Source organism: Acartia tonsa, chromosome 9, assembly GCF_053477335.1.
Source record: "Acartia tonsa isolate MP-2025a chromosome 9, ASM5347733v1, whole genome shotgun sequence".
In the NCBI taxonomy this organism is placed as follows: Eukaryota; Metazoa; Arthropoda; class Copepoda; order Calanoida; family Acartiidae; genus Acartia; species Acartia tonsa.
Genome location: NC_137268.1, coordinates 36,415,733 through 36,439,861, shown reverse-complemented (window position 1 = coordinate 36,439,861; position 24,129 = coordinate 36,415,733). Strand labels below are relative to the sequence as shown.

The 24,129-nt window shown below is 33.0% G+C and overlaps 2 protein-coding genes across 2 annotated transcripts in view; one reads left to right on the top strand and one right to left on the bottom strand.

The window, feature by feature from the left end:
• LOC145328845 (uncharacterized) overlaps positions 1 to 23,809 on the top strand; it is a 41,119-nt gene extending 17,310 nt beyond the window's left edge. Inside the window, exons 15-32 of the mRNA XM_080172752.1 lie at positions 3,724 to 3,817; positions 4,619 to 4,713; positions 5,356 to 5,455; positions 5,972 to 6,085; positions 6,540 to 6,619; positions 6,988 to 7,109; positions 7,979 to 8,050; positions 8,216 to 8,297; positions 8,675 to 8,788; positions 8,954 to 9,070; positions 14,392 to 14,541; positions 16,359 to 16,493; positions 16,991 to 17,188; positions 19,420 to 19,569; positions 19,708 to 19,821; positions 20,142 to 20,242; positions 20,833 to 20,896; positions 23,669 to 23,809. Coding sequence (XP_080028878.1) covers positions 3,724 to 3,817; positions 4,619 to 4,713; positions 5,356 to 5,455; positions 5,972 to 6,085; positions 6,540 to 6,619; positions 6,988 to 7,109; positions 7,979 to 8,050; positions 8,216 to 8,297; positions 8,675 to 8,788; positions 8,954 to 9,070; positions 14,392 to 14,541; positions 16,359 to 16,493; positions 16,991 to 17,188; positions 19,420 to 19,569; positions 19,708 to 19,821; positions 20,142 to 20,242; positions 20,833 to 20,896; positions 23,669 to 23,794 — 2,028 coding nt within the window. The 3' untranslated portion in view covers positions 23,795 to 23,809. The remainder of the gene's footprint in view (positions 1 to 3,723; positions 3,818 to 4,618; positions 4,714 to 5,355; positions 5,456 to 5,971; positions 6,086 to 6,539; positions 6,620 to 6,987; positions 7,110 to 7,978; positions 8,051 to 8,215; positions 8,298 to 8,674; positions 8,789 to 8,953; positions 9,071 to 14,391; positions 14,542 to 16,358; positions 16,494 to 16,990; positions 17,189 to 19,419; positions 19,570 to 19,707; positions 19,822 to 20,141; positions 20,243 to 20,832; positions 20,897 to 23,668) is intronic.
• The window catches only part of LOC145328850 (glycine receptor subunit alpha-2-like), a 316,261-nt gene that overhangs the window by 196,075 nt on the left and 96,057 nt on the right, over positions 1 to 24,129 (bottom strand). The window lies entirely within an intron of this gene.

Sequence of the window (24,129 nt, the reverse complement as noted above, 5' to 3'; positions counted from 1 at the left end):
CTTGGGTAAATTTTCCGAAATATCATATGGTGCTCAGTTTAGGATTAAGAAGTCTTATTTTTTGGTATCTTCAGTTTTTAAAGAATAAGAATCAAATATAAGTATAAAAGTATTTGTATATTTATTTGTATTTGTACAAAAAGTATTACAAAAATAGTATATTATCTATAATACAAAGTAGAATGATGTCTGTCCGTCTGCTTGTCCGTCTGTATATCAGAAGCTTAATATCTCAGTAACCACTGAACCTATTGGGCTCTACTCTTCATGGAATATACCTAATAGTCCTGTGATGGTTTTTTGCTTTTTTTTCTTTGGGGGCGGGACACTTAAAGCTTTTTACTTTCTACTAGGATTAGAGGCTTCGCCCCTAGCCTCTAGAGGCTTCGTCCCCTCTTTTATAGAATCGTTTGTTGGAAATTTGTCCAAAAAAAAATATAAAAAAAGATTGTGATTATTTTTTTCATTTAGGCTTCGTCCCAGGGTGCGGTGGGGGTTCCCTCACCCCGCTGATTTGCATTAGTTTATAAAAATAAATTGAGGGGTGGTTGATTTTTTTTGGAGGGTGGGTTTCCCACACTAAGAAAATAGCCTAAAACTACCACAGGACCAGTAGATATATTCCCTGATGATTAGAACCCAATCTGTTCAGTGGTTACCAAGATCTTAAGCTTTAGACAGACAGGCATTGATTTACTTTGTATCAAGGACTAGTATTTTCTGAGATCTTTAGCAATAGACAAAATAACCCTATATCCTATTATATATTTATCCTATAAATCCTTTTTTTCTGTAACGAAGAATCTCGCTAACTGCTGAACCGACATGATCATTGTGAGGTTGTAGGCTATTTTCTCTGTCCTTCCATATCCCTTCAAGAACCTGTATTCAAAATGGTAGGAAAATAGCCTAAAACCATCTCGGTAACTGTATGAAGTAGTTATGAAAATCTTAAGCATCAGACAAAAAACTTACTACTTTATTTAATAGAATATACTTAGTACGTAATAACAGGATGTATGTCTCTCTGTCAGTTTATTTGTACCGAAGGTTCTCGCTAACTGCTAAACCGATATCATATATGGTTCTCCTTTACAGGGTAGCTTCTCATAGGTCCTGGGAGAGGGTACAACCACCCTCCCAAGAGAAATTAGAAAAAAATCACCACCCTTCCCCTATTTTCTCTTTCTTTTTAAAATTGAAATCAGAAATGGGGGTGGTCTACTCCCCCCTCCCTCACTAAAAAATTTATTAGCGAAGCTACTCTATAATCACTTTGTCAGTCCGTTATGCTATCGGAGAAACGTGATTTTCTCGGCTCCTGTTTTTTGATTGAATGAGTTCACATTCTACATATTTTCATTGAGATTTGCCTTTTGGTTGAGGTGCTAGAAGATCTATTCCTAGATTTTCTTTTTTTCATGGTTTTCTCGACTTCTATTCAAGATAGACGGCTGAAATTTTCAGGGAATAAATAAATTCACATTCTACATATTTTCAAAAAGTTTCTTTAAGGTTTGTCTATTTGTTGCAGTGCTAGATCGATTCCTAGATGTATAGGTTTTTGTGATTTTCTCTACTCATGTTCCTGATAGACGGTTTTAATTTTCAAGGATTGTATTAGTTTTCATTCTTAATACTTCCACTAAATTTCATTGAGATTTGCTTATTGGTTGGGGGGCTGAATTTATTTCTAGATTTTCACGTTATTATATATTTTTAAAAGGTTTTGTGATTTATTTAAATAAGTTAAATGCTTATTTTTTACGACACTACTCTATAGTTTATATAGTTCCCAGATTTCCATTCATAACTTTTGAGCTTCGTTACTTAAGGATGTTGTCATCCTTGTTTTTTACTTTTTATTTTTAAATAAAAAAAATGGGTTTTTAATTCAACTCCCCCCCCCTAATCAAGTTCCTCTAGAGGCCTCTAAGGGCGTAGTCGCTGGTCCTTATAATAGGATATACTTTGTACATAATAACAGGATGCCTGTTTGTTTGTACCAAAGAATCTCGCTAACCACGGAACCGATATGGTTCTCCTTAACAGGACAGCTTCTCATAGGTTTTTGGAAGTTTTATAACTATTTTGGGGAAGAGTGTCACCATCCACCCTCCTAAGAGAAATTGACTTTAGAAAAAAAACTACCTCCTCCCCCCAAAAATGAATTTTAATTGCTCACTGATTTTAAGTAAATTTTTTTCCAGATGTCTATAAATAACTTTTGAGCTTCGCTACTTATGTATGTTGTCATCCATGTTTTTTTTATTGAATTCAACTCTCCCCTCCTCAAGTGCCCCTAGAGGCCTTTAGGAGCGTAGACGATAGTTCTTTTAAATAGAGTAAGAGGAAATCTTGTGTCTGTCAGTTCGCTATGGTTCTCCTTTACAGGTAGCTGCTAGTAGACATAAATGTATTGATAATAGGTAACTAGGAAATTATTTAACTTATTTTTATTAGGAATGTACGTTTTTTGTACGTTTTTTTATTTTTTTAATGTACGTAACGTATTTTTTTGTGTACGTTATGTACGTTTTTTATTTTCAAAATTGGCTGGCCAGTCTGTATCTATTTATCAGTATCTATTCAACTAACTATCTGTCCTTCTATCTATTCATTTGCCTGACTTTCTATCTATCTATCTATAAAGACTTAGAAAAAGATTTGCACAAGTTTACATAGAAGCTATCTATCTTTCTATCTATTTATCAGTATCTATTCAACTAACTATCTGTCCTTCTATCTATTCATTTGCCTGACTTTCTATCTATCTATCTAGAAAGACCTAGCAAAAGATTTGTACAAGTTTACATGGAAGCTATCTATCTTTCTATCTATTTATCTATCAATCTGACTATCTGCCTATCTAGCAATCTATATCTTATCTATTTATCTATCTATCCATCTACCCTGTCTAACTACCTGACAATCTATTTATCTAGAAAGATCTATATCTATCTATCTATCTTACTATCTATTTATCTATCTATCTATTTATCCATCTACATTGACTATCTATCTATCTGTAAAGATTCATAGAATGACCTAGCAAAAGATATTACTATATATCTATCCATCTACCCGACTATCTAACTATCTAGAAAGATCTGTATCTATCTATCTTACTATCTATTTATCTTTTCATCTAACTATCTATCCCTTTATCTATCCATCTACATTGACTATCTATCTATCTGTATAGATTCATAGAATGACCTAACAAATATATAAAAGTTTACAGAGAAGCTGCTACTATATATTCATCTAACTATCTATCATTCTTCTCAGTCTACACTGTCGTGTCTATCTATCTAGAATGATCTTTTGGTGAAGTTACAGGATCAAATCTATATCATACTATCTATTTATCTATTCTTCTATCTATCCATCTACCCGACCATCTAACTATCTAGAAAGATCTGTATCTATCTATCTTACTATCTATTTATCTTTTCATCTAACTATCTATCCCTTTATCTATCCATCTACATTGACTATCTATCTATCTATCTGTATAGATTCATAGAATGACCTAACAAATATATAAAAGTTTACAGAGAAGCTGCTACTATATATTCATCTAACTATCTATCATTCTTCTCAGTCTACACTGTCGAGTCTATCTATCTAGAATAATCTAGCAAAGGATTTGCACAAGTTTTCGGAGAAGCTACTTGATCAAATCTATCTATCCATCTACCCGACTATCTATCTATCTAGAATGGCCTAAGAAAGGATTTGCACAAGTTTACAGAGAAGTTGCGCAACCAGAGAGGACCCACGTGTAAATTCAGCGCTGAAGACAATGAACAGGAATGTTGATTTGATAAAGAATAGTAAAAACAAGGATGACACAATCCATAAGTAGCTCAAAAAAATGTAGGAATCTATCTAGCACCCCAAGCAATTGACGAATCTTAATGAAACCAAGTGAAAATATGAAAAATGTTAACATAATTAATCCCTGAAAATTTCAGCTCACTGCCTTTTATAGGAGCCGAGAAAATCACAATTCCCCCTGTGTCTCTGACAGACGGACGGACATTTCGAATTATAGAGTAGCTTTGCTACTAATAAATAAGAATTGGCAAAGCAAAATTCTATTTCTTTTTGTAGCGTAACGCTATTGGGTAAATATAATTTTCTCGGCTGCTATTGAAGATAGTTAACTTAAATTTTCAGTGAAGATTCATTATACATATGCGCAACTAGTCTATACATTGGTTTGTTCGTCTGTTTGCCGATTAAGCTAAAAAATAACCTTATTTTTTTAAAAGTTTCGTTATTTACTTTTGAGTGATGAAAACTGAACACATACTCTATATTTGTTCGTTATTCCATTATTTTTTGTGCTTCGCTTCTTATGAATGTTGTTTTCCTCGTTTATACATGATATGAGAAAAATACACGTCTCAACTACTACTAATCCCAGTAAAAAAACTCAAGCTACTTCATTTCAATATTTATTTCCTCGTTTATACATTTTATCTCTTATTAAACGGCTGTAATACTACAAATATACCAGTTGAAAGCCTTTTCTAATCGGCTTAGCCATTACCGAGATTTTTGTCCTTTTTTTTGCATTTTTGACTTAAATCAATATTTGTGATGCAGGGAATGAATATTCATGGTCAGATAGAGATTGAAGATGATATCATTGATATTCTCAGTGATGAAGAGGATAGTCTGGATGGAGATATCAAGATTAAGGTAGATATTTTAAATCTAGATATCCAGATAGATAGAAGATATCATTGATTTGATCATGACCCATCAAATGCTACCCTGTAAAGGAGAACCATATCAGTTTAGCGGTCAGCGAGATCCTTCGATAAAAACAGACAGATAGACATACTGTTGCTTTATTATAAGGATAAATGTAAGTTGATATTCTTGAATGATCTGCTCAGTGATGAAGAAGCCTTAAATAGTGGATGTAAATATTCATTTATTTCCCCGGTATGATCATTTATATCCCTGGTATCAATTTTAGAAGATTTTTATTTTTTTTTGGAAGATTTTAGAATTTTTATTAATTGCTAAAAGAAAGAAAAATAATACCAGGGAAATAAATGAAATTTAAAAACCAAAATTAAACCACATTTTAGCATAAAAATGAGTTTTTGTTTAATGAGAATGATATTCCTATCGGTCCATCATTTATTCCTTTGGGTAAAAAATATTCATTCCTAAACAAAAAACTGGATAGGAATACCCCATGCAAAGTTTAAAATCAATAGGACGATTCTATCTTAAGTTAGTGGGGTTAGGTACTGAATGCCTAGGAATCACCATAAAAAATTTGAAATCAATAGGACGTTTTAAACAATCTAAAATATTTGTATTGTTTAGTCTGAGATGCGGCGAGGAATTAGTGGAGTTAGACCACTTAGTATGAATCCCAGAATTCAAGAAGAGGATAATAAGAGCAGCTCTGGCGTGGAATCTGAAGGTAGATCTTTGTCTTTACAGTTTTGACAATATTTCCTTTTATAAAAGTATGATGATGTCTGTGTGTCTGTAGCTTAAGATCTCGCTAACCGCAAGAACCGATATCATATGGTTCTCATGATATATAGTTCCAGGGATGGTTAAAAAGTTGATATAAAAATAGACTTTTTCACCAATGATTTTAATGGTTAAAAGTGGTAACTTTGCTACTCACAATTTGAGGTTTACATGAATTTATAGTCTTTTGTCAAATCCTTTGCAATAGAGATAATATAACTTGGATGTTACACCAGATTTTTATATGCTCTAATAAAGTGAAATTCGCAGCGGGCTAAAATAACGATCCCCCACCCAGTCACCCCCTATACCCAATCCCCTCCCCTCATACTGGATAAACGCACTGAGCAATAAATGAGTTCCATGTTAGCAAACTAAATTGACGACAATTTTTTCCCTGTCATAATAACCACGTATATTCTATATCCATTTCCATAGCCAACTTTTATTATATTTTCAGATGAGTGTATTCTCCCCGACACTCCGCCGCACTCCAACTCTCCCTCCCCCGAGCCGGGGAAGCAGCTATCCACCAGAGAAAGGAAACCTATTGCCAGCAATCTTACCATACTAAGTACGTTTTATTGTAGTGATGCTACTCTATAATTATGTTTTCTTTCCGTCTGCTGTCGTTCAGTAAAGCTGTGAGGAAAGGGATTTTTATGGGCTGCGATTTAAGATTGATTGTTGAACTTGGAAAAGAGCACCCAGCTTAACCTTCTTGGTCTGTCAGTCTGTTTGTCATGCTACAAAAGACCACTGGACTCACTTTGTACGTTTGTTCATCCATTTCATTTGTGATATGGCATTTTATGTGAATCTAAGTTGCCTCTATTTTCTCTAGTGTCTTAAATATACCGCTTTAAATTTTTAATCAATTTTGAGGTCGCTAGTTGTTATATTGTTAATATTAATATAAAAAAGTTAGACAATGTTAAAACTTTGTTTGTTTACAAATGGATTAGCTCTAATTTTATAATTCTTTAATTTTAAGTAGGTACCTAACTAATAGTTTCTTACTGTTATAGATGCTGAAATCCAATATAAAGTTTTGGGCGATGTTCTCTATCTCAAGAAAACTGCTGTTTTTAAGCTTTTTCATATGAAGGTAAGGATACATTTTGATATAAAGAATTTTTGGTTATTGTTGCGATTTTTAAAAGAAAAAACAAAGTTGCTGAACTTATTGATTTTTACTTATTAATCCGAAATCCAGGATATATATTTAGTATTATAATCGGGTGGGGATGCTCCTTAGCAATTTATTAGTAGATTACCAAAAATTCTCACTTACCCCCCCCCCCCCCCCTCCCCCCACATAAAATAAACTTAATGATGAGAGAGGTAGTTGCACAAATTACAAATTCACCCCCTTTCTTATTTTTAAAAAATTATATGGGATGGGAGGGTTTCAAAGTCAAAAGGCACTTAGAGGGATAGCACTAAGATATTAAACTATAAAATATATATATACAGGGTGTACCAAGAAAAATGAGCGAGGGACTGGAGAAAATGATCCAAGAATCTGGTTTCTCCATGGACCAGGCTTTCCTGTATGAGGGCAGGCTGGCCAATTACGTGTCAACAAATGCCATCAGGTATACATTTACAGACGGATACCTTGTAATGTACAGTAGTTTAGATTAGGTATCTAAAGGGATATAAGACAATGGCCGATAAAGGGGGGGGGGGGAATGTGGTGACTCGTGCCACGACATACCAGCAATTTTATTTTGGGTGCTACTCCCTTAGTTTTAGAGATAATTGGATGAAATCTTTTGTAAGTTACTGACCCAGCCCAAAAGATTTCATCCAATTATCTCTAAAACTAAGGGAGTAGCACCCAAAATAAAATTGCTGGTATGTCGTGGCACGAGTCACCACATTTCCCCCCCCCCCCTTTATGTACATCCCCAATGATGAAACAAAAAATTACCCCTTCTGTAGATTAAAATTAATGGTTGAAACGTTTGAACACTCAACATAATAAACCAACCAATCAAATTCAGTAGAAAACCCCAAAGTTGTTAAGCCAATGAATTAGAAAACTTTATTTTTAAACTATGGGGCTAGTGTAATAAACAGCCCATTGCCCGGCCCCCCTTTCTCTGAGATAGACACATAGTTTTTATCCTTTAATTAAAGTAACAGGATTCCTATCTGTCTTTTGTAGAGGATACCACACTATGCCAAGAGAAATCGCCTTAAGTGATAAAGTGATGTCAGTCTGTACACCCCTTTCCCTATTTTGATTAACAAAATTATCCCATTTATAGTTAAAAATAGGATGTGGACTGTGCTAGTTTTTACCAACCGAACAACATTTTGATTTGAGTCCAAAAAGTTTTTAAAACAACGAAAGAACGAAGAGATGATTTGTTTATAAAACTTTGGGCACCAGTATAAACTACGATTTAATGTTCCCTTTCCTCCCTCCAGAACATGTGTACATTTTATATTTATTTAGGCATGTTTTAATCAACAGCGAGGAGCTTGGCCCCGAAGTTTGTAAAGATGTCTTCATTAATGAACTAGACCGGTAAGAAATTACATGCATTGTTTTGAGATATCAAATTCAATATCGGTTATAAGTGTATTTTAGATAAAAGTAACAAACACATTATATGATTTAAACAATTGAAACTATTCTTGTCAGATAGATAGATAAACAAGCATCCTGTTATTGATATCTTTGTTGCTCTAGGATTGAATCTGACATTGAGAATTTGGCCACTATCAAGTATCTAAAACTGAAGACAATGGGCATCATTAAATATCAGATTCAGGTACACGCATACTTTAAATAGATAGATATCAAGTCAAATAGATAGGAATTAGATAGATAGAGTGAAATAGATATAGAGTGAGAGAGACAGATAGATATCAAGCCAGATTTAGTAGATGGATAGTTAGATAGATGTTAGCAACTTAGCAAGTCAGATAGATGGAGAGTAAGATAGAAAGATAGCTATGTTAACTTGTTAAGAGACTAAGTTAGTTGTTAAGTTTTATAAATATAGTGATTGCTTTTTGTCATTCCAATTAATATAGAATGAACTATACGTGCCTACCTAGTTATTTATCAAGTTGATATTTGTATAAATAAAACCAAATTGATTCCCTTTTTAAAGAAACATATCTAACTTAAAATTCTTATGTTTAGGACGGTGTAGTTTTTTTCGACACCCTGCGGGTGCTCAAGTTAGCCGGAGTACAGCCAACTGTCATCAAAACTTCTCCGAGCAAGGCCAATGCCTTTGTCAAGAAACTATTGAAGGTAAACTTCATTTGTGGTTATTCATTGGATTTAAAGTTTTTGGGTACTTTCATTTAATCATCATTAAATTGGGATGTAAATAATTTTATCATCTATTGTCTTATCCCTTTATATCCCTGAAATGACTGAAATCCAGCAAATAACCTGAAATTGTACTTTATTTAGGATCGTGGTGTGAACATCAACGCCTGCTTTTTGCGTCAACGTCAGAGCAAGTACGCATTCATCAACCTACGCAGTGCCCTCATCCTTCTACAATATGCGTCAGAGAATGAAAATAAGGTACGCATGACAGTTTTTGTTGATTGAATTGTTATTTTTTATATTTGTTGGGGGGGGGGGAGCTATTAGGTAGGGCTATTTGAAAAGATCTTTTAGATTTAAGCTTTTATATGACCAAAGTTTCTCACTAATAAAAAAGGTCCGACGGTCAAAGGGATACACAGTGGTCTATTTTGGCATTTTGGTGGACATTTCACCTACCTCTACTCAAAGTCAATTTTCTCAGCTTGTAGTTGATAGAATCGTTCAAAATAAAAAGCATGCGCCTCATTATTACTCAATACAACTTGTATATTCATTTAGAAAAGAAAAACAAAAGCCAACTGGTCTAGAAAATACTTTGAAACTTAGCTAAAATTTCATATTTTCATACTATTTTCTTAAGTGGCAGAGAGCCTAAATTCGATGTTTCTAAGCAATAAAACGTTTAAAAACCTTGCAGCATTAATAAACATTACTGTAGAAATGATTATATAAAGGTAAATGCCCAATCACCAAACTTTGTGCAACATACATTTGATACAACTAATTGAAGTTTCTTCACCTTTTTTACGAAGTTATTTTCTCTTAGATAAGTAATAATACTTAATCTAGTACCTAATGTTTTCAGCTGTTTAATAGCTAAATCTAGAAATTGTAAAATTTTGTTATTAATATATCCAATAAAATTAATTAGAATACGAAAATTAATTGAAGAAGTTTAATTCTACTGAAATATTTAGGAATAGTCCATTTCGTGGCAACGCACCTTAAGGGGCTATTCGTCGTATTTTTAAGATGGCTTATGTTAGGTTATTTTAGGTTAGAATAGGGACTATACCTAAACATTTGATGTTAAAATATCATTAAATAGTCATGTAAAATGGCTAACAGCTGAGCAGCAGCCGTTAAAGCTGCCATATGAATTAGCCCCCACTATTTTTGAGAGTATTTTTAAGCTCAGCACCCATGAAAACCTACCCCTAGACACTACACAAGCCCTATCTACACATATTACTCTTGGCCACTCTCAGCCGTTTTCTCTAGCCGTTAAGCGGCTGGTACAAGAAATTTTTAAAATGGTTATTGGTAACATTTAACATGAATAAAAGCAAAATTATGTTTCAAGAAGTTGTTTCCTACGTAATAACTAATGGATTTGCCCTGAAATTGGCCAAAAAAGGCTATACAGCTGAGCCACCAGCCGTTAGCCATCACTTTTCCACCTTTTTGTTTGATTTAGGGAAATTAGGCCTACCAAGGAATACTTATGCCAAGTTTAATAACGAAATTCCGATTTTAAGTGCCATTTGCGCATGGATTACGAAAAAGGATGCATTAAACCTCCCCCCCCCCCTTAAAAAAATTAAAACATTCATTTTAAATCTCTGAAAGTCTCTTAATCTTGCATAGGCTCTTTGTGGGCAGTTTAAATGCATCAGAAATTAAAATTAACAGAGGAAATAAAAAAAAATGTAAAAAAATGTTTTTCTTATATTGGAATTTTAGAGTCTGGCCCCTAAAATAAAAGTTAAAATTTTGAAAGAAACCGGGCCCTGCAACAACCTAAACTAAACATTGAACTATGGCATTATACCTGTATATTAAGAATAATATATGGTTTGGTATGTTGCGGGGCCCGGTTTTTGATGAAAAACTTAAAAAACTGAAAATTATTGTCAACATTTTTTGCAAAAATATTTAGGAAATGACATATTTTAAAAAAAAAAAAACTATAAAATGGATAAAAAAAAGTTTTTAAAAAATCTAAAACCCCAGTTTCCTAATATATCATGTAATATTATGAATATAAATAGGTTAAGAAACTTCATTGTATCAATGTAACACTGAAAAAAATATTTTTTTCCAAAGATAGTAAAAATTCAAAAGGCAAAATTCATGACGTGAAAATAATCCTGAACCTTCATGTTTCAAAGTTCATAATTCATCAACCAGTAGTTGAAAAGACAAAAAACTCTTCGGTTTCATATGAGATAGGGTATATATTTTCAAAATAAATTATTTATTTTGAGGAATTCCAATGTTGATTTTTGGCGAAATGTCCGGCCTTAGACCGCTGTGGGATAGTTGCATGAAGTGCATTTCAGAAAACTGATTTCAAGCTAAAGTTACAAGTATACCATCAAACATGAATAATTTTGTATTTCAATAACTAAAATATAGACACCACTAAATTAGTCGTCATGCTGTTTTTGTGAAAATATGCCAATTCTATAGGTTTCTTTGCATACATATATCACAAGAATGCGATTTTCAAGTCTCGATATTTTTAAAACTACATGGTAGAAAATCGAATTTCTTTCAAAAATATGCACTATAAATGTAGTTTTAACCAATGAACAGGAAAAAAATATGCAGTTCACTAAGTTCAAGTTTAAATGAATTTTATGCAACTACCCCTTTGGTGTTCTTTCTGGTCAATTTGGAATAAAAAAAATATTTTATGGTACATGCGAAGCGAACATGAAACTCACTCCCCCCTTTATATTTGTACTGAATGGACACTATGGTGTTGTGGGTGGTAGTTTTTATTATATATGTCTAACATCTACTGAGGGGGGGGGGGGCTGACCCTTTCACTATGTGCCCAGGCAATGCAAAAACTCCAAGATTCCAAAAAAATGCAATTTTGGATATTGACCATTTTTATAGTTTAAGGTTAATCTTTGTCATATTTGAGAAGGATTCCCAAAGCAAGAGGTGAAAATATCAATTACTTATGATTTTACAGCCTTTAGAAGTAGCCTACCTAGATATTTAGGATTTTGTAATAAAGCCTGACTATTGAAATTACATTTTATATGCAAACTTTAAATTATCGTCAAACTACCAAAAATTGAGCTACAGTAATATATTATACCTTTTTTGAAAGCTTATTGAATATACTATACGATTTTAAATTAATTTTTATACGTTTACTTCCAAAACTTATGAAAAAATTGATGTCAAAGCATTCCCCCCTAAAGAAGCAGGAATTATAATATTTTGTCATGATACTCTCAACTTCAAATAGTTTGATCTTTTTTCAGCTAACGAGGCCGCATATCAGACCTTTACACATGTTTAACCAAGGCACCCAGTGAATGAATCCCGTTGGTTTCACTGGCGGCCTCGTTAGCTGAAATTTTTTTTTTGCATTTTTGTAGGTGCGGTCGGACTCATTTTATAGCATTTTTTACATAATAAAGACGAATTGAAATAACTTTTTACAAATCATTTACCGTGATATTTATAGTTCTTGATGCAATTTTTTTTATACAATCCCTTATTCTTATTGCTTAAAGTCTTGCCCCTCCCCCCCCCCACCACTGGAGGGTGGGGGGAGACCCCCCATGCACACCCCTAGGAATATTTATTTAAGCTATGTTATCGAACCTGTTGCTTCTAATCAATTAATATAGTTTTTAAATCAAATGAATATCATCTTAAATGTTTCAATTTGATAAAACTAAAACCTATTCCACTCCGTATACACGCTCTAAATAAATAAAAGAGTTAAGCAAACTTGTTAAGAAACTAAATGATTTAAACCAATTTGTTAATAAGTATATATTATACATATATAGAGCCTATGAGTATGAAGGCCTAGAGATCTAAAAGGATAAGACAATGGCCGATAAATTAAGGTACATTACCAATAATGATACACAAACTTACCTTTTTTTTGTAAATTACAATTAGTGGTTGAAAAGTTAAGACACTCCACTTAAAAAACAAACATGAAAATGTTATTATAAAACTTTGGGGACTAGAGTGATAAACAGCCCAATGTCCCATTCCTTCCTGATAAAGGCCCTATTGCAGACAATCAATCCTTTGACTGCAAGGCCTTTGGATTAAAGTTTTTAGTGCTTTTGGGGTGATTTGTGATGTATTCGCTTTTGTTTTTAAATTTTAAAACAAGGATTGTTTTGTCTATAAGTAGCGCAGCAATAACAGATCAATTTTTTAATGAAAAATTACAGTATATTATCTGACAAAATGTTATTAACATGTTTCTTTGTTTCAAGTTATAAATGTCAACAAACCCAGGGATCTAAAGGGATAAGTTAATGGCCGATAAATTGATGAACTTATCCAACTATGATACACAAAATTACCCCTTCTGTATATTACAATTAGTGGTTTAAACGTTTGGACACTCAACATTTGAAAAAAAATTAAAATTCAGTAAAAGCCCCTAAAGTTGTTAAACCAATGGATAATAAAACGTTATTATAAAGCTTTGGGGACTAGTGTAATAAACAGCTCAATGTCCACTCCCTCCCTGAAACAAATCAATTGATATATAAGTATTTCATTGATGATTTATTTATGGGGGGATGGGGGGGTTAAAATGTGGTAACTTGAAACACTACATACCAGCAATTTTTTTTGGGCGCTACTCCCTTAGTTTTAGAGATAATTGGGTAAAATATTTTGGGTTGTGAAACCAATCACCCCAAGTTTTGGTAACTTAAAAAAACCACAACCAAAATATTTTTTAAAATGTATTTCTTGCTGAATTGGGCAATTTGGAATCATTTGAGAGTGAGACCCAAATCGTTTTAGGATGTCACTAATCACCCCAATTTTTGGTATCTTTGAAAAAAACGACGGCGGGCCCGCCGTTTACAGCCGCCGCCGCCAAATTTTTTTTTTTGCATTCCTCGCCGAATTAGGCAATTTGGAATCATTTGAGATAATGTTTTTTTTTGGCGGCGGAAAATGGCGGTTAACGGCGGGAGCGGCGATCCCGCCGCCGTTTTTTTTAAAGATACCAAAACTTGGGGTAATTAGTGACCCAACCCAAAAGATTTTACCCAATTTGAAGCAAAATTAACAGAATTATGAGTTTTTGTTTTATTTTGGAATTCTGGGCACATAGTGCCTTTGTGAGGCAGTCTAGTACCCAATATAACCTAACCTCATCATCATCATCGCCATTTATCTCTTCTTTTCAGAGCGTAGGCCACGCACAATAGTTCTCCATTTTTCTTTGAATTGGGCCTCAGTAGAGGCATCATTGAAAGATGATAAATTCTCATCTCTCAGTTCATCTGGAATTCCCTCCTCCAGGTTGTTTTTGGTCTACCTGGTTTCCTCTTTCCCGTGAAGGGGTTCCAAGTCAAGGCTTGATTGGTTAAGTCATCATGCCCTTTCCTTAGAGTGTGCCTCAAACATCACCATTTTCTCTGTTTTATTGTCAGTTTGATGTCTGACATATCACTGCGCTCTAAAAGCTCAGCATTTGTGATATAAGTAACCTAACCTAGCCAAAGATAAAACAATGACACACGAAAAACTTAATTTTATTAGCTATTTAATTCTGTATGCTTTAGGAAAAAGCGAATAAGCTGAAGAAAGAGATGTTGAACGCGGCAAGCGAGAAAAATCTTCTAAAGCAGCGGACCGACCTTCAAGCCACCGGTCAGAAGCTGAACTACATTAAGCTCGGCGGACAGCTGCCTGACTTGAAGTATAAAATCAAGGCATGGTTAAATGGAGTTTTTGGATTTTTGGAGTAAACATAAACTATGTAGGGTAAAGCGGGGCGAACTCGGTCTTTTTTTCGGTTTTTTGAACCTGCAAATCGTAAAAATTATTTTTTTTAAATGGGACCAAGACCAGTAGAAAAATCTCGGAAAAGTCGATCAGGTCCTAAAGGGACGTAAACCTAGGACATTGGGAAGTTTGTCAAAATTGATCTCTAAAACGGCACCGACTTCGCCCCGCCTTGAGGCGAAGTCGGTAGGGCATTTTCAAGCTTCAAAAAATCGATGACGTATTGATTTTATTACAGCATGCCCAAAGGGTAAAAGTTGCTAAATGTAATAAAGAGTATGCACAAAAAATTTTATTAAGATAGGTCAATTTTTTCTACCAAAAAAAATAATTTTACCGAAGTACGCGAAATTTGACTTTTTTTTTCGAAAATTTTTTTGATAAAAAACATAAAAATACTACTAGAAAAAATAACTTTTTATGACTTTAAAGGCCTGATCCCTAAAATTCAGGCAATTTTGAATAGATTTGGCCAAAAAAAAATTAGTTCTATTATCAAAATTTCCTAAAAAAATCAAGTTGAAAAAAAGAGAAAAGTTTGGCAAAATCTGTGGTCGATTTTCCAGCTTCAAAAAACCTATGACATATTGATTTAATTACAGCATGCCCTAAAGGTTAAAGTTGCTAAATGTAATAAAGAGCATTCACAAAAAAAATTATGAAGATCGGACAATTTTTTCTACAAAAAAAATAAATTTTTTCTAAGTAGGTACGAGAAATTTGACTTTTTTTCTCGAATTGAAAAAGTTAGTATAAAAAGTGAAAAAACCGAATTCGCCCCGCTTCACTTTTATTCGATTTAAGAAAAAACTATACAAGCTTTTTTAAAGTTTTAAACGGAAATGGATAGCCTATTAGATTCTTAATAAGTCCCCTGAAGACGTCTAAGCTCTAGCTCTTACCAGTTTTTGTCCAACTTACCGTTTTTCCGACCGAAGCAAAAAAATCGAAAAAAAAATTTTTTGTCGTCCGACTTAAAAACCCAATAAGTACCCTAAAAATTCATCTCACAAAAATTTCATTTTATACTTTTTTGTAGGCAATTTTATAAGGAACAAATTTGATTTTATGTTTTTTTCTGTCAGTCGATTAGAACATGGAGAAAAATGTCATTTAATGAAGGTGGTCAAAAAAATACCGACTTCACCTCAAAACCGAGATCGCCCCGCTTTACCCTACCTACCTACCTAACGATGTTTTAACTTCAAAAAAAAAACTCACAACTTTCTAAGCGTTTTATTTAGAAGTTATTTAGTACTTTTTTTAAATACCTACTAAAGTAGATAATAATTTTCTGTATGTTACATACTTTCAATAGAGATAAACAAAATTACCCTTTCAATAATTGAAATCAATGGTGTTCAAAGTTTGGACATTTTTAGTTTAAAATTACCAATCAAGATTCACTAATAGTACCCAAAACTTTAAGACAAAGGATTCGTGTCTAATCATACATGCAGTACTTTTCAGCTCCTTAGTTTGGTTTAGTGGCCCCTTTCCTCCTTTTTTAGGGGGTGGCCCCCTTCTTGTGAGGAGGCTGGCCCCTACTTTTTAAAGACTGGCCCTTCATAAGGAGGACAAAAAAAAGGTTTCACTTGGGTTGCGAAAAACCAACTAATGCTTGTATGGTGTCTATACTTAATTCTTTTATTATTTATAGACTCTGACTTTTTTAATTGAATTCTAATCTAGCGGCTAAAAATATCTAAATTCATAATCCATTTATCCCGTGACTGGTGTGCAGGGTGGGAACATGATCTACGTGCACCGCAAGACTGTCTACGAGAGTATCGGGCTCGAGTCCATCATTCTCGGCACCAAGAAAGGATTTCTGCCCATTAATTCCATCATCACAGACCTGGGATTTGATTTTTCACAGGTTTGAAAGTTTTTTTTTATGTAACAAAGCTACTCTATAACTCTTTAACTGTTATTCTGTTGATATTGCCACTAAATTACCAAGTGGTATCAATATAAATGAGGCAATTTAATATTAATATTTGAGTTTGCCATAAAAAAAATTCTGCAATGGAGTAAAAACTCCAAATGTGTTACATATTTGACAAAAAGACACTATATCATAACAACAACAGTATATTCCAAAGACAAACTAAATTACCTAAAAATTATAGAAGATACAAATATCTGATTTTGAACATATAAACAGAAAAAAATATAAAGTTTTATAAAATTCATATTGGGACAAATGCTAGACCAAAATATGCATGAAGCTTCTTCCAGTTATCTATGAACTTGAAAATAAATTTCAAAATTCAATCTTTGGCAAATCAAACAATCAAATTGGTCATAGAAGGATGTAATCATTTATTTTGTTGTCCCACTGCACTCTTAAATTCTATAAAATTCAATATATAGGTTTATCTACCTAACCAGCAGGAAGTATTCGCCTACATGTGGCTACCCTCCATCCTTCTGTTGTTGGAGGCCATGGACCCAATCATGGTTATGCTGCCCAAGCGTCTCGACTTCCTTGTGCAGATCTGCCAGGCAATAGAATCATCTGTTTGCAATGTGCTGGGGTCTGAGGGAACTTTGCTCGTTGATAAACAAAAGGTAATATTGATTTTTAGTGAAGATTCCTAGGACAAAATTGTGCATATACTTTACATCTAATTTTTTTCTGCTGGAATGCTTATAAAAACTTGAAATGAAGTGTGTTTCTGCAGAACGCGAGATGGACAATGGACATTGGATTGTAAATGTTATATTAAATTATATAACCTAGTCCCCAAAGTTTTTTTTAAAAATTAAACAAACCCACAGCGGTCTAAGGCCGGACATTTCGCCAAAAATCAACATTGGAATTCCTCAAAATTAATAATTTATTTTGAAAATATATACCCTATCTCATATGAAACCGAAGAGTTTTTGTCTTTTCAACTACTGGTTGATGAATTATGAACTTTGAAACATGAAGGTTCAGGATTATTTTCACGTCATGAATTTTTGCCTTTTGAATTTTCACCATCTTTGGAAAAAATATTTTTTTTCAGTGTTACATTGATACAATGAAGTTTCTTAACCTATTTATATTCATAATATTACATGATATATTAGGAAACTGGGGTTTTAGATTTTTTAAAAACTTTTTTATCCATTTTAAAGTTGTTTTTAAAAAAAAATTATGTCATTTCCTAAATATTTTTGCAAAAAATGTTGGCAATAATTTTCAGTTTTTTAAGTTTTTCACCAAAAACCGGGCCCCGCAACATACCAAACCATATATTATTCTTAATATACAGGTATAATGCCATAGTTTCATGTTTAGTTTAGGTTGTTGCAGGGCCCGGTTTCATTCAAAATTTTAACTTTAATTTTAGGGGCCAGACTCTAAAATTCCAATACAAGAAAAACATTTTTTATTTCCTCTGTTAATTTTAATTTCTGATGCATTTAAACTGCTCACAAAGAGCCTATGCTAGATTAAGAGACTTTCAGAGATTAAAAGTGAATGTTTTAATTTTCTTTAAAGGGGGGGGGGGGGAGGTTTAATGCATCCTTTTCGTAATCCATGCGCAAATGGCACTTAAAATTGGAATTTCCTTATTAAACTTGGCATGAGTATTCCTTAGTAGGCCTATTTTCCATAAATCAAACAAAAAGGGGGAAAAGTGATGGCTAACGGCTGGTGGCTCAGCCGTATAGCCTTTTTTTGCCAATTTCAGGGCAAATCCATTAGTTATTACGTAGGAAACAACTTCTTGAAATATAATTTTGCTTTTATTCATGTTAAATGTTACCAATAACCATTTTAAAAATTTCTTGTACCAGCCACTTAACGGCTAGAGAACCAGTTGAAAACGGCTGAGAGTGGCCAAGAGTATGATGTGTAGATAGGGCTTGTGTCGTGTCAAGGGGTAGGTTTTCATGGGTGCTGAGCTTAAAAATACTCTCAAAAATAGTGGGGGCTAAGTCATATGGCAGCTGGGTAACGGCTGCTGCTCAGCTGTTAGCCAATTTACAAGACTATTTAATGATATTTTAACATCAAATGTTTAGGTATAGTCCCTATCCTAACCTAAAATAACCTAACAAAAGCCATCTTAAAAATACGACGAATAGCCCCTTAAGGTGCGTTGCCACGAAATGGACTATTCCCAAATATTTCAGTAGAATTAAACTTCTTCAATTAATTTTCGTATTCTAATTAATTTTATTGTATATATTAATAACAAAATTTTACAATTTCTAGATTCAGCTATTAAACAGCTGAAAACATTAACTTCAAATTAGTTGTATCAAATGTATGTTGCACAAAGTTTGGTGATTGGGCATTTACCTTTATATAATCATTTCTACAGTAATGTTTATTAATGCTGCAAGGTTTTTAAACGTTTTATTGCTTAGAAACATCGAATTTAGGCTCTCTGCCACTTAAGAAAATAGTATGAAAATATGAAATTTTAGCAAAGTTTCAAAGTATTTTCTAGACCAGTTGGCTTTTGTTTTTCTTTTCTAAATGAGTATAAAAGTTGTATTGAGTAATAATAAGGCGCAGGCTTTTTATTTTGAACGATTCTATCAACTACAAGCTGATAAAATTGACTTTGAGTAGAGGTAGGTGAAATGTCCACCAAAATGCCAAAATAGACCACTGTGAAACCCTCTCAGGCATTGGCCTTGAATCTATGGAGTGGAGACTTTGGTTAAATATTGATGGGTGTTCGAGCAGTGTTCAAACTTTTACATTATTGTAATCTACAGAAGGAGTAGGTAGTTAGTTTATTGTGTTTTTCTCAAGATATTCTATTTTTGGCAAGATCTTTAAAAATAATTGTTTTTAGGTCCCTTGGATAACTAAAGATGGTCGGATCTTTTTTGAACGTGAGACAGTTTTTGGACTGTCCAAGTTAAATCAACTCTCTGAGTGGGTGGATCAGTTGAATGAGGCCGCGGCCTCCAGCTTTAAGGGAGATCAACAAGCAATATTGCAGGTATTTTTTTTGTTGGAATGAAGTGGCAAATAGCTGTGAATTTTCATCTAATAAAATATTATTGCCTTCAAATTTCTACCAGTCAATAATCTAAATAACCCTTACACCTATACAATTAAATTCATTTTATTTATTTAGATTCATGACCTTGTGTCCAGCAAAGGACTGGAGGTTGAACGAGACTTTGCTAGCTGGAATGGAGATGTGATTGGATACATTGGTCTACATGCTACTCTTTGCATTTTTGCTCAGGTGAGACTTTTTGCATTTTTAATTAGGTGAGACTCTTTGCATCTTTGCTTAGGTGAGACTTTTTTTTATTTTTGATCTGTTGAGACTCTTTGCAATTACAACTTTACTTAGGTTTTACTTTTGGATCTTCTTTAGGCGAGACTCTTTTTATCTTTGCTTAGGTCTTTGCCTTTGGCCCTTTATGCATCTTTGCTCAAGTAAGACTCTTTGCAGCTTTGCTTATGTAATACTCTGCATTTTGCTTAATTGAGACTCTTAGCAATTGCATTTATCTGTTTTGTCAGACTCTTTGTAATATTTATTTGTAATTATAATTGTAGGAGGGAGATTACACTCGCAGCCGAGATGCTCACAACCTGACTCTTAGGGACACACTGTCAGCCATCTCTAGCTTTGAACCAAAGCTCAGAAGTCACATTAGGTAAGATAGATTAGACAATGAACGATTAATTCAGCTAAATCCTCTATAATGATGAAGTAATATCGGCAGAGTTTTTGAGCCAACAAATAAGATAACGTGGATTTAAAATTTTCTAATATTGATTACCTAGGTCAGGCCTAGCTATTGTAACAATCAATTCTACAAAAAAAATCACGAAACCTTTAGAAGTTAGCTCGAGATGTGTGTGTGTGTGTAGCCATTTCATCGGTCTGGTTCAGGGTTGCCATCTAGCTGTAGAAATCTTGCTACTTTTCTCGGTTTTTTCCAAAGGTCGATAGGATTCAGATCTGTAGGGTTGGAGTTGCAGTTGAAAAGGTGGGGGACATCATGAGGGGAAACTTGACAAGCTGGGCATTTGTTGTCAATTTCTTCGTTGATACGGTGATTGCAGTCATTCACTTTAGTGCTAAAACCAGATCTGAGTTGGGACAGAGAACAGCGGGCCTTTCTAGTTGTTTTTTCATATAACTGAAAAGTGGTGTTGTAGGAAAATTTCCCTTTAGAATTTCATTCCCTTTTCCCTGACCTAGGTATTTTGACAACTTAAAAATGTTTATTTTAATGTTTAGGATGTCTCATTTTCGAATGTGCTTTATCAACAAAATTCTTTGCGAATTTTTAAGAAGCCTACAGGTAACTTTTTAAATCTATAGGTTTAATAGTTATTTATCATATTTTCGTAATATTGTGAATGCTAGAAAGGATATTAAAATTATTTCAACAATTTTGGTCATGTGATCAAAATTTGAATTTTCCTTCTACTATTGCCCCCTCTGGGGGCGAAGTAGGTGGAAATTTAAATTTTTGTCACTTGACCTTAATATTGGTGAAATAATTTTGAATGACCTTTCTTGTATAAGCAATATTAATAAAATATGATACTTGGTTTTGTCTCATTCTCTATCTTTTTCTTAAATTCAAAAAAGTCTATCAAAAAATTTACATCATCTAAGGGTGAACAATAAATATCTCTGTCTATTTTTCTCTATATTTCTTCCCCCTCCCCCCTCCCTCACTTTTCTGTCTATTTCCTTCTCTCTCTCCTCCTCTTTTGTACGTTCATTTATACAATAGAGATAACCTAGAGACAGCACAAGGGAAATTTGTTTACATTATGTATCAGCTATAAATTGTTGAATATCTTAGGTTAAAGCTTTCCTTGGGTGAAATATTTGAAGAAAATATTTCTTCCATCGTATAATGTGAAGCGTATGACACAACATATAATAAGTTAGTTAAAAATAATTTAATTTCTTATAATAAAGTTATCTTTCTAAAAATTATATCATTGCAAAATTTAGTTGCAAATAATGTTGCCTATAGGGCTGTATTTCATATACAACAAAAAGTGAACAAAGGTTTCTTTTTAAGAAAAAAATGGGGTCAGATTGACCATCTATGTCTAATGTTTATACCCAAATCAAATATTAAATTATAACAATGTACAGTAGAGTGGATCAATTTTGGACATTGAATTTGTAATCAACATCTACAGTTTAAACGTCATATAAGAAACCTAAATATAAAAAATTGATTTTGTCCTTGAGGGGAAATGGGGGGAAGGTGTTTCCATGCATTAAAAATTTTAGAAGTTTATTCTGGAGGTGCAACTTTTTTTCTTTCAAAGTATTGCTTTATGCATCTTTTTGAATTTGTCTTGTTGATTAATATAAGAATATCAAATTGGTTTTAAAAAATATTCATCCAAGCATGAAAAATCTTAAATTAAATGTAAAATCTCTTGGTTTTTAAATTTATTTATGGATTTTTCTTGCTAGGATCAATAGTTTTAAAAACAGATTTTTTATTCTTATTCTACTCTTCAAGACAAAATTGGGAAGGTGCATAAAGCTATACTTTGAAAGAAAAATAATTGCCCCCCCCCCAAAAAAAAAAAAAAAATTCTCCCCACAAGTGTCTTTCTAAAAGTTTACATGCATCAGCGAGCCTCCCCATTATTAAAAATATTTTCTTTTCATTTTTTGGTCTCTTATATGATGTTCAGACAGAAAGTGTATGTAGCACATTTAAAATTAGAAAATCATTGAAAATCAAGCCACTCTAATGTACAGCATTTATTTCTTCAATTCCACAGTACAAAATTATTCCTGTATTTAAATTTAACATATCATATAGGAAAAAATATTCTTGTATTTAAAATTAAAAATCATGTTGGAATTTTTTATACAACTTTTAAATTTTTTAATAATGTACAGCAAATTATTTCTTTTTTATCTCATGTTTTGAAATTTATAAGATAGTTAGAATAAATTACAGAAATAATGAAAGATTTAAAGAAGAGAGCGTCAGGGGGGGGGTCGAGGGGGGTTTCCCCCCTCAGGAGAGGGGGGGTTGAGGGGGGTCTCCCCCCTCAGAAAAAGCTTGGGCTTAAATCTTCAACAAATAAAGAAAACAAAATTATTTTAAAAATTTCTTTTTTATGTTAAATATTATTATTTTTGTGACACTTGATTTTGAATGACAAAAAATGTTGAAATAAATATTACCCACTGTATGAAATGTTAAATTAGAAATCAATAATGATGTTGGAAAATTTATTCTCATTTTATACTCTGAAAAAAAGGAATTGACAAAAAATAATAATTTTTATTCCAAACTTTTAAAACAGCATGCCTATTTCTTATTGGTTGACACTCGAATTAAAATAAAATAATGAATATTATTTCAAGACCTGAAATAAATTTGAAATAAATAATTTTCTTTCCCCTATATTTTTTATTCCAAAATGCCAAGAATTAATTTTGAAATAAAATAATTTTCTTTCCAATATTTTTATTCCTTTTTCTTATTGGACGTCATTTTATGTCCAATGAGAGACTAGTGTTTAAATATTTTAAAGCTTTTTACAGCATTTATTTTGAATATGATAATCACAACATTCTCACATTAAATGTGATAAATATTATACGATTATTTTCGATTTCAATCTCATCAGTAAAATTAGGTGGAACAAGTTTACTTAAAACCAAATGAAACATGCTAAGAAAAAGTTGTAAAAATATAGACAGGGATCTTATAGGTCGTTTATATGTAAATTTTATTGGGGGGAATTAACATATAAACATTATATTTTAAAATCAAACGGGTTCTTTCTCTCTAAGTATATGTCAAGTACTGAAATCCCCTCTCACCTGCGGTGCTCTAACCCTGTGGGGATACAAGTACCAAATATAACCTAACCCAACCTGACCTAAAGTAATTAACAAACAAACGAATACAACCCTTACATTTTCAGTTTATTAAAAAAATTAAATTTAGGAGTTTTTTTCTCGAACATGTTGATATTCCAAGTGAACTATTTGGACAACAAACTGACACCTGATTTTCTTCTAAAACTCTTCTAGTCTATCTAAGTGTCCATCTTCCTATCTATCTATCTTTTAGGAGCAAGGTGGAGGCCTAGAGATGGATACTGAGCAAGAAGAGAGTGGACTCGAGCTTGACAACCAGTCAGAGGATGAACTCACACCCGCCAGAAAACCTGCCAGGAATTTATACAACACAGAATAATAGCATAAAACCTTCTTATGTGAAGCACCCTAAAAAGGAGAACTCATTATCGGTTAAGTGATAAGCTAGATGTTAACAGACAATCTTGATGACCTTAATATTTTATAATATATAAGCGGCTACGCCCCTGAAGGCCTATAGGGGCATTAGAGGGAAAGGTGGTTAGGGGGAAAGTCACCCACCACTTATAAAAGTTTTAAAATTTGTGTTTTGGGACTGGGTTAGGTTTAACATTCCCTGGACCTATAAGATTCTTTATTATAAAATAAGAACCATATCGGTTCAGTGGTTAGCAAGATTCTTATCTACAAACAGACACACATATATAAGGATAA